The 10,095-nt window shown below is 41.9% G+C and overlaps 1 protein-coding gene across 1 annotated transcript; it reads right to left on the bottom strand.

Moving 5' to 3' along the window:
- Positions 1-4,649: 4,649 nt before the first annotated feature.
- On the bottom strand, positions 4,650-8,799 carry LOC123980236 (enoyl-CoA delta isomerase 2-like). Its single transcript, XM_046064534.1, has 3 exons — positions 8,722-8,799; positions 6,010-6,153; positions 4,650-5,322 (listed from the first exon to the last, which is right to left on the bottom strand). Exons 1-3 carry the CDS (start codon positions 8,782-8,784, stop codon positions 5,167-5,169), a joined length of 363 nt encoding a protein of 120 aa, XP_045920490.1. The 5' UTR covers positions 8,785-8,799; the 3' UTR covers positions 4,650-5,166.
- Between the last annotated feature and the right edge of the window lie 1,296 nt (positions 8,800-10,095).

The following is a 10,095-nucleotide window of genomic DNA, read 5'->3' as shown; positions in this document are numbered from 1 at the left end:
CTGCTGCAACAACTATTGTTGCTAGTCTTATTGTTATTATTGTTATTATAATCATTAACATTACGACTGTTACCATTAACACTATTATAAATATCTGTACCATTTTTCATTTAGTCTATAGCAACATCACCTTCACTGTCTGTACCTCTGTGTGTATATTGTGTAGGCTGCCTCCCTCCCCTCTCTCTCTCCTTACATCTCTCTCTCTCTCTCTCTCTCACCCCAACCGGTGGAGGCAGATGGCCGCCCCCCCTGAGTCATGGTTCTGCTCGAGGTTTCTGCCTCTTAAAAGGAAGTTTTTCCTTGCCTCTGTCTCCTAGTGCTTGCTCTTGGTGGGAACTGTTGGGCTTCTGTAAATATCATCACAGAGTACGGTCTAGACCTGCTCTTTTATGAAAAGCGCTGTGAGATAACTGTTGTTGTGATTTGGCGCTATATAAATAAAATTGAATTGAAATTGAATTGAAATTAATGTAAAGCACAGCAGAGTAAAGGCCACGTAGAATTAAAAACTACTGCTCTCTCTTGCCTCACAGTAGTTTGGTCCACTGCCTGCTTTCCCTCTCACAGGAGTCCGGTAGGAGAAAACCAGTTCTGATCCTTCAGTAGTTGTGGAGCTCCAGTAATGTTAAGCAGGCTGCAGGGCTGTTTTATGCACTTTAAACATTGGACTTTAATACAGATGATGCTGAGTCATTGATGAATTAATCATGACAAAAAGTTATGATAACCGATTATTTTCCCATGAGCTCACTCTGTTATTATAACATTACCTAGCTTGTTTGGTAGCTTGTTTAACAGCTTATTTGACCGGAACTCATCTACTACAGCTAGAGACGCACAGATTGATCAGCTGGGGACTGAAGTAGGCCGTTTTCTCCCCTCTTACTCAGCTTCGACCGGTGACCGGGGCAGAGTAGTCTTAAATATCCAATTTTCTGCCGGTCACATTGAACGTTACAATCAGGCTGCGCCACAGACAGTAACCTCGTGTCACAGCCACGGACACACGGGCTGAAACGTTTCTCAGGTGTGTGGAAGTTATTCAGGAGAGTGAAGAAGACGCGACGCTCACTACATCTGCAGAGAAACACACAGGAAGAGAGGCGGTGGATATTTAAAGCAGGGAGCAGGTGAAGCAACAGTGATGGTGATGATGTCATTCAGACCAGGTGGTCTCTATCGGTGATTAACAACAAGCCTCCTCCACACGCTGCTCATCTGCTGCTGGGAAAACAGAATGAAAACATACGAAACGAGAGTTCCTTTAAATAAAACTGCTGACAAATAAAGTCAGAGCAGACAGAGAGAGAGACAGGTGTAGCTTCTGTGTCTGAGGGGAAAAGAAAGGTGAGAGGATTACTGTAGTTTGTGATTAAACACAAAAACAAATTGGAGAATTAAGTAGAATTAAAATGGTGTGCAATATATTTTCAGCTCCTTCCAGTGAAAATGTTATTTTATAATCAATGTTTCATTAGACCCCAGTGAGAATAGCTAACATTTATACTGGTGCTGATGGAGATTTTCCCAAATAAAATCAGAATCGGCCAAAATTCGAATCAGCTGGTCAGACCTTTTAAAAAATCAGCCAGGAAAACTGTAATCTGTGCATCTCTTACTACAGCGATAATCCTGCTGGTGAACCGATACTAGACTGATCCCGTAGATAAACCGTTGTGTTGGGTTTTGCACATTATGATGTTAAGTGACAGATCAGTTAAATTAAATGTGTAATATGTGTGTGTGTGTGTGTGTGTGTGTGTGTGTGTGTATATATATATATAATGTTTGTCTATGTAAGAGACATCCTCTATCCCAGAAGAAACCTAAATCACTATGTAGCCTAGAGGACGCAAGTGCGCTGGGTGCTTTAGCAAGTGACCTTTTATCAATGCAAAATTTCCTTAATTAATTTATAAATTTGTAAAGACCCTTTTGTGGAGACCTACCCAATCAAACTACTAGTGAATTGAATAATAATAATTTCGCAGTAAATAAAAATGAAATATTAAAAATAATAATAAAAATTTAAAATGACCCTCATCTTTGACGAGGCCTCCCGTTCAGACACCGTTTTGATTCAGCAGCACCTACAGGACGCCTGCGGTTTGCCACAATGTGCTTGTTGTGGGTTGTTGTGATGTATTTTACAAGAAAGACGCAAAGAGAGCAGCACAGTATGTATGTTGCTGTGTGTAACGTTAGCTGCTGCTAACACTGTGCCGACAGCTAACGTTACTTCTACACAGAAAAACAAAGGTGCTCTGGTCACTTCTGCTGTTTCAGGGAGAAAAGTCTCTCTGGTGTTGAGAGGTTTGGTCTTTTTTATGTAATTTGACTAAAAACAAGGATTATTACAGTAACTTAATTAAAAATGTAATGTGCCTTAAAATAACTATAACAACATTAGTAGAACAGGTTACTTATGTCAGTGTCAATGTAAAATAAATAATATTCCTGACATCAAAGTAAAGAGTGAAGAAGAAATGGCCCTATGAGAATGTGAAGGTAAATGCTGCTCTGTCATGGTTATTATGGGCCGACAGAATGAACACATCTAGTTTATTTATATAGATTTTGATTAGACATATAGTCAATCAAATTCCAAATATATCTCAGATTCACAATGTGGTGTATAAAATCATTATCACAATATTGCCTGTTCAGCCACGATAGACTAACTTACTTTTGATTTAACTTTCTGACATTGGGAAAGACCGTAAATGTCCCCAGACTACAGTATCGCTGAGTCGTCTCTTTAACCACATCACACACATGTAGGTTTTTCTAATTGAATAATAATTAATTTAATCTTTTTTTCCCTCACTGAAACGGTCTGGAGCCCCCTCGCCTCAGTTTTGGGTGAAACTCTTGAACAAACTAGTTTTGGATTCTTGTGTTCTGAGCTCACAGTCAGTGTTTTAGCTCTTTGCAGGTCTGAGGTATATTGTCAGTACTCTGTCCACCACCTCAGGTGCACCTGCCAAAATAATGCAGTAAAGCGTCATCGAATATTAACATGTGTTCATATTTGATACACGAACAACCAGAAACCTCTCAAGGATTGAAAGACGGGGAGGGCGTAACCTTCGCCTGCAATATCTTTGCACTTGTTACTGTAATGGAACGACACGTATGTCTCCAACCAGTGAAGAAGCCAAGATGTTAACAAGTAAAAAGAGACAGACATGTTCTCTTCTTCCATTTCTCCTCTGCTGAACAAAAGGTGCTGTAATGTTGCTTTTAGAGGGAATTCACTGAGGCCGGACGGAGTTCTTCTGTGACTGAAACTCTACCCAGCTGCTCATCTACATGTGTGAGAAAGTAAAACCATGTCTAATTCATCTGTCTGAGATAAGTTGCAGGTCCAAAGAATGCTTTTTAATCACACTAATTACTGTAGATTGGTCCAATCAGAGTGTGATTTTGCTCTGTAGTTTGGATGCAGACAAACATACAATCAATACTTTTTCATGTCAGCTGTTGATAAGGATCCTGTTTAAAGTGGCTACTGTCCGAATTATGGTAATGTTGCTCTGCAGCTTGGCCCTCAGGGTCCTAGTGTCCGACCACAGCAGGGATTTAAATCATGAAGCAGAGTTAACAACCAAAACGATTATTTTACGCCAACAAATAATAGACAAATATAATTTGTATCATTCTATCATATGTTTTGCAGTGTTTTGAACAGCGACACAGTCTCCTCCATGATCACGCTCACAGTCCTCGCTTTGAACTAATCTGCAGGTGGGAGAGGTCCCCGTGAATCATCGTGCAGCTACGATGTAGCCTGCAAACTCCACTCAGACGCAGATATCTACATGACGGTACATGACGGAGATAAACAAAGTTATCGGAACGTATTTCCTGGTTTGCAGTCAGTGGATCCTGAAGCCTTGCGACACATCTGGGACTTTCACCATCTAGCCAACGTCACTTCCATGCGGCCTGGCAGCCCGCTGGACGGCAGTAGAAGGACAAATTAATATCACGTCACTAACGTGGGGCAGGCTGCACCCTCCAGAGTCAGTGGACTTTAGGGGAGAGACTGCAGCAGAGCCTACAAAAACCACTGTATTCATAATATGCACTAAAAATGAAACCTGAGTAACACAAACAAGGCCTTTATTTACACCCTGGAAACTGGACAGAAGTCACTGTTTGTGTGATGGATGGTGCTGGATATGAAAGATGTTTTATGGTAATCCTCCGGCCGTATCTGTTGTGACGGCACATCCATATGTTTCAATGATGGCCTTTATCTCCGTGGCCACAGACGCCTGCGCTCCCTCCTCAACATGTCTGGATCCACTGGTTGGGTGAGGCAGAGCATCTTCTACGTCACGTCTGCCATTTTTAGTGGCTACATTAAGAAAGCGTTGAGCTATGTTAACAAAACCTTTCCCAGCAACCAAGTCGTGTGGCCGGATGTCTCTGCAGTATCTTGTTTAATATGAACAACGAGAAGCGCTCTATCTTTGAGTGACAGCTCACTTTGGTCTTGTCGAGGTGCCTGTCGAATTTTAACACCTGAGGCCTGAACCCCGAATCCAGACTCGGGTTCTCCGGGACCACAGAGGCCTGGCTCAGGTCTAAACAGGTGGATCTCCATGGTAACCCGTTTACATAAAACACAACTCGTCCGCTTTTGAATAATTCCAAAGTTTCTTTAATTGAGGGGACAGAGTGGCGAGCTACAAAGAGTTTAAGGCACTTTAACCTCGAGTCACAGGAAGGTTACAGACATCGTGATGTTCTCAGTCAGACAGGCGGCTGAATTATCTCTAAGGAAAGGCGAGTTTATTTGTATAGCACATTTTAACAACAAGGCAATTCAAAGTGCTTTACATAAAACATAAAAGCAATCGATCAGGGTTAAAAGCTAACGGTAACAACTGAAGGCTGCAGCGAGAGTGAAGGTTAGTTAACGTTAGCGCTGCTCTGTGATTGGCTGGCTGCTCTTCATCTACGAGTAACATTCAGGACAGTTTCACACGCAGTAAACCAGACAGCAGTTAATCTACTTCTCTCCAGAGAATCAGTCTCATTCAGGAGGGAACTAACGGGTCAGCGTGTGGAGGCACGCCGCCTGCAGGACGGAGCTGCTCCCACCGCCGTTTACATTTCGCCCCGATTACCGATCTGTTCACACTCACACCTCGCTCAGAGTTTGGCCTTGGCCTGGAAGAAGCTCATGACGGCGTTGAAACACTCGTCCGACGTCCAGCGCTCCATCAGACGCTCCACCTCGGCGTCGTTCACCGCGTGGAGACGCTCCCTGTCCACCGAGCGCATCAGCTGTTTAGAGAGCGCCAGAGACTGAGAGAGAGAGAGAGAGAGAGACTTATTTAGCTTTTCTCCACAGTGATCATCCAACAGGCCGCAGAGGTTCTGGTCTGGACCAGCTAGTGGTTCAGAGTCCTGCGCTCTGTTGATGGTTGTTCGTCTGGATTTCCTCTAAAACTTTCTCCTGATCTGAACTGTGGAAGGTTTGCACAGCAGCAAACTGAAAGAGAAGAAGATGTTTCTGTAGAGGAGGTGCATACCGTAAAACTCTGATTAACAGCCCGGGCTTTTATTCGCTAAAATCCCTGAGCTGACCCTGACGGGCGTCCCAGGACTGAAACAGGCAACTATGAAACACTTTATTTACTTAAAACAGAATATTACTTGTATAAACATGATCCAATAATATCAGATACGCGTCATTCATTTGATCTAAGTCCGACAGACGGCTTATGTGCTTTTATTTTGAAGGCAGCAGCGTAACATAAACATCATCAGGCTGCAGGATGAGAGATGTTAGCAGACAGAGAGCGACGGACTTCACATGACCGGATTCACAACGTGGATTCACTTCTAATGGAGACCTGCGCTTATTTGTCTAAATGTGTTCCCACAGCAGGCCAGGAAACAGGCAGTTTTACAGAGAGAGAAAACGCACCACGACCTGTTCCTCAAAGTGAACAAAGCAGGAGCGCTAAAATACAGAGAGTGTGTGTTTACGTTGGGGGGCAGCTTGGCGTAGGCCTTCAGTCTGGTCCAAACCTCCGACTGGAAGCTGCTGTCAGGGAAAACCTCGGTGACCAGACCGAGTTCACAGGCCTGGACCGCCGTCAGCTTCTTGTTGAACAGCAGCACCTCACTGGCCTAAAGGGAGGGGGGGGCAGTTTATTACTACAACAACAACAACAAGCTGTTTGTGGATAACCACAAACAGAGTTGGTGAATAAACGCTGAGGTGTATGAAGCGCTGATGATGAGGAGGCTGAGACCTTCCTCACATGAAACTAGCAGAACCTGTTGTGAATTATTTTGGAGCATTAAAGCCTAAATTGTTATCATAATTACTAGAGCAATGGTGGTCCACATTGTCATCATTTAAAGTGTCATTTTATAGTGTAAAATTAGGATCACAGTGTTAAAACTCTACAGCTCTGAGTGTGTGTGCTCCTTTCTGTATCTAACTGCCCAGGCTCAGCAGTAGCACATTGCTTTGGGAGCAGAGGGAGGCAGCATCAAAAACACCTGCAAAGGAAAATATAGAAGCAGATTTTGTGAAAGTTGTATTACAAAAACATACATCAATATAGTCCATCACAGTAAGAACGTCCTGTTTCTAGCACAGAGCACAAACAACACCAGTTTATTCCACAAAAGTCAGGTTATGGATGAAATGGCTTGATCAAGCGGAGTTCATGCAGAGGACACAGAGAGGAGGAGCAGGCAGTCAGGGACTTTCCCAGACCCAGGTGCAGCAGGAAAGAGAGCCAAGAGATGATGTATAAATGATGATGATGTATAAAAAGGAGGTCCAAAAGGAGGTGAAAGTCAGTCGTTACATGGTTTTCATGTGGACTCGGGTCTCTGTTCTGGTAACAGAATGGGGCTCTATTTTGCACCGATCTCTGACTCACTCCGGTGGAACTTTTGTATTCTGTTTTTGTTGATAATAAAAATGTTGGTAAAAGATCAAGCTTTCTTATCTGGCCCAAGTCTTGAATTTTTACACGACATTACTTGGCGAGCCAGCCAGGAGTGTTGAACAGGGGCAGGATGACCTTGACCAGGGATGGACAGACTGTATCTCAGAGACACCTCTGAAAATCTTTTTCTAAAATTTCTGCATAATAGTGTGTGTCTGAGTACAGGATTCTCCACCCAGGTGAAGTTCCTGAAAGCTTCCTCACTCTTGAACCTAGTTAAAGTACAAAAATAAATTAAGGAAAATTGTCAAAAATTTAACTGAATTTGCTACAAATTAACTAAATTTACTAAATAAGAGAAAGCGGATACGGATTGGGAACCACTCGGTTGTGAGAGTTGGGTGCAAACGTATGATTGAAAGTGTGAATGCATGATCAGTGTTGTGTTGTCTTGTATGTTGTTCCTCAAATGCAAGTCGGCTGAGCTGCAGCTGTGTGAGTGTGTCCATGTGGGGGAGGACAGCAGGCAGTGAGAGAAAAAGAGAGCAGTTCAGCCCTAAACCAAAAGTTATATGAGAGTTTTGTGATCTGTTGCACCTTTATAGTATAACAACAGCACGTTATAGCAAGTTACTCATGAGTTAATAATAACAGAAGTTATAAAAGTTTTTTGAACCAATAACAGCCTGACAGTAAGCAGATTAGTAAAAGAATGGCAATGACTGCTGGATACAGAAAGGAAAAGTGCAGTTGAAACAGCCTACTAAAGTATTATGATAATAAAGGAAATTTAGTTCAGAATAACAGGCTGAAGACACTTTTTGGTTGAGGAGAAGGAACAAAACTAGAAAAATGATGACATCTGATAAAGTTTGCTAAGTTATTGAAACAGAAGTACAGATTGATATGCAGCAATGTGAGGTGTTATCTATGAAGGATTTAAGTTAGAGAAGGGATTGAGAGCCATCAATTTTGTATTAGATGTGAGAAAATCAATTTGATATTTTAATAGTTGTTAGTTTCACTGAAGTTAGTTATTTTTAGTAAACTCTGCTTTGATGATTTTTCAGTTGAATAGCTTTTGATATAAGAACAAGGGGAGCTGCCTGAGTTTCTTTCAATGAATTGTTTCATTCTAGTTTCTTGGTTGTGTGGCTTGAAAATTAACCGTGTTTTCTTTTTCTCGCAGTGAGTGTGCGATGGCTGTCCTGGGAGGCACACAGCAGTTGAAATTAAATGGTAAAGAGCAGAAAAAAGACAAATTAGCTGCAAAGGTGGTCAAAGGAGGGAGCTGTGGCAGCAACATATGTGGTAACAGCACAACTAAGTAGTTAAAGATAAAATAAAAGACGTCAGATAAGAGATAGAGAAAGCTCAGAATGAAGGGAAAATAGGGAGAAACAGTTTGACCAACAGGTAGATAATATTGACATATGATATAGTCGTCAGTGAAGGAAAAGTAGTCACAGAGACGGAATAATGAAAGAGCCCATCCTGTTAGATAAGGTCTAAATAGATGAAGAAAGGTACGGAGCAAGTGGAAGAAAGATATAAGTAAGTGCAGTCAAGGGCCAGTAAAGGCAGAAGAAGAAGAAAAAAGAATTAGGGTCTTTAAAGGGTTGAGTTCAGATATAAAGGAGAGATGGAAAAAGAGGCTATATTAGAAAGGGAGGAGACGAGATTTGAATAGGAAAAAACAACAACTCCCAAACAAAGAAGTGAAAAGTTAAAACAGGTGGCAGAAAGGCAACAGTCTGCCTACAGACCAAGGAACCTGCAGAGCACAACGAACCATGAGACATGACGACAGCGAGACAGAGCTGCACTGGACAAGATGGCAGCTCTGGAGTTTCATGAAGAAGGCGAGAGAGCAGCTTCAAAATGGACACAGCAGAATCTGACTGTGAGGAAGAGAGGGAGGTGATACAGGAGGCGTTTCACAGAGAGGCGTGTCGACCTGATGCATCACAGGCCCAAGCCCACCTCCACTGACGTCAGCGTCTTCCCAACGCTGAGGACGCAGCCAGTCAGACCACATCTACCATCTACAGTCCAATCAGAAAGAGGACAACACCACCTTAAAGACTGTGAACCTAACAGCACAAAGTTTAAAAGGTCAAGAAGGCTTCACTGTGAAAATGAACTTCAGCCAAAATGCTCTCACATGTGACCGAGTGCTGACAGAGACATCACCAAGGAAGAGCTCTCTGTCTCACCATGACCAACTTTACAAATGGTCAGACTGTCAGAGGCCTTGAAAACTGCAACATCTGCTGAGAAACATCTGTTTGAAGACCTCACAGGAGTTTGGGAGCAGGAGTGTTGATAATTTGTAGGAGAAGGAAAAATAGAAAGACAGAGGAAGAAAAAAGAAAATAGAGACTGATGTTAAATCCAAAGAATAAGGTTAGCTCAGGATCTATAAAATAGCAAGATATGTCATTAATAATTGATTCATTAACACAAATATACTGAGTCAATAACTTTGGTGTCCTGCTCTCCTCCAGCAGCCACCTGATACTAAATTTCAGCAAAAAGGGATCAGAACATCAGGAATTCCTTGTGTTTTTAAACAGAGTTTTTAGAAAAAAGGGATCTAGTGGGATTAATTTATATTCTAGCTGTTAGAGATCACTGTCTGCTCTGGGTTTGTGCAACTGTAATGATAACCTGAGACACACGTGTGATGCTGAACACCTGAGTTAATCTATGTTCTTTCTGTTTTTGGAGGTAGTATTAGTAAACTAGTCTGAAGTATGGAAGAATTGTAGTGCACTAATGAACAACTGAGTTTTATTTCAAGATTTACTATTTGTACGTCCAATAGCAATGTCATTCAATTTGATGATGTGAGCCTTTCAACACATTAGGTGTTGTTATAGTTGTTAGCCTGCTAAAGTATATAAGAAAAGAACAGCTCACTGCATAAGATATTTTGTTTCAGGAGTATAAACCATTTACAAGGTAGATCTCACTATATTACAGCACGTATAGGTAGTTTAACATGTTAAGCTCATTTAAAGGGTAATAAGGAGAGAGGAGTAATGGAAATCCTTGTCATTATAACTTGCTCAAATGTGTTAGAAACAGGAACATCCCACCGCATGATTATTGATTATTTCACAACGTGTAAACACTAATTTGGGTATTTTCTTGAAGGTCTGCA

This window comes from Micropterus dolomieu, linkage group LG12 (genome assembly GCF_021292245.1).
Source record: "Micropterus dolomieu isolate WLL.071019.BEF.003 ecotype Adirondacks linkage group LG12, ASM2129224v1, whole genome shotgun sequence".
In the NCBI taxonomy this organism is placed as follows: Eukaryota; Metazoa; Chordata; class Actinopteri; order Centrarchiformes; family Centrarchidae; genus Micropterus; species Micropterus dolomieu.
This window is presented reverse-complemented; position numbering and strand designations above follow the sequence as displayed.

Bases quoted from the DNA above. Each gene is read 5' to 3' on its own strand.
- LOC123980236 (XM_046064534.1), bottom strand. From the start codon at position 8,784: ATGAAACTCCAGAGCTGCCATCTTGTCCAGTGCAGCTCTGTCTCGCTG. The intron at 6,154-8,721 runs GTTCGTTGTGCT...CCCTCCCTTTAG, and splicing joins CGCTGTCGTCATGTCTCATG to GCCAGTGAGGTGCTGCTGTT. The intron at 5,323-6,009 runs GTAAACACACAC...TCTCTCTCTCAG, and splicing joins ACGCCAAGCTGCCCCCCAAC to TCTCTGGCGCTCTCTAAACA.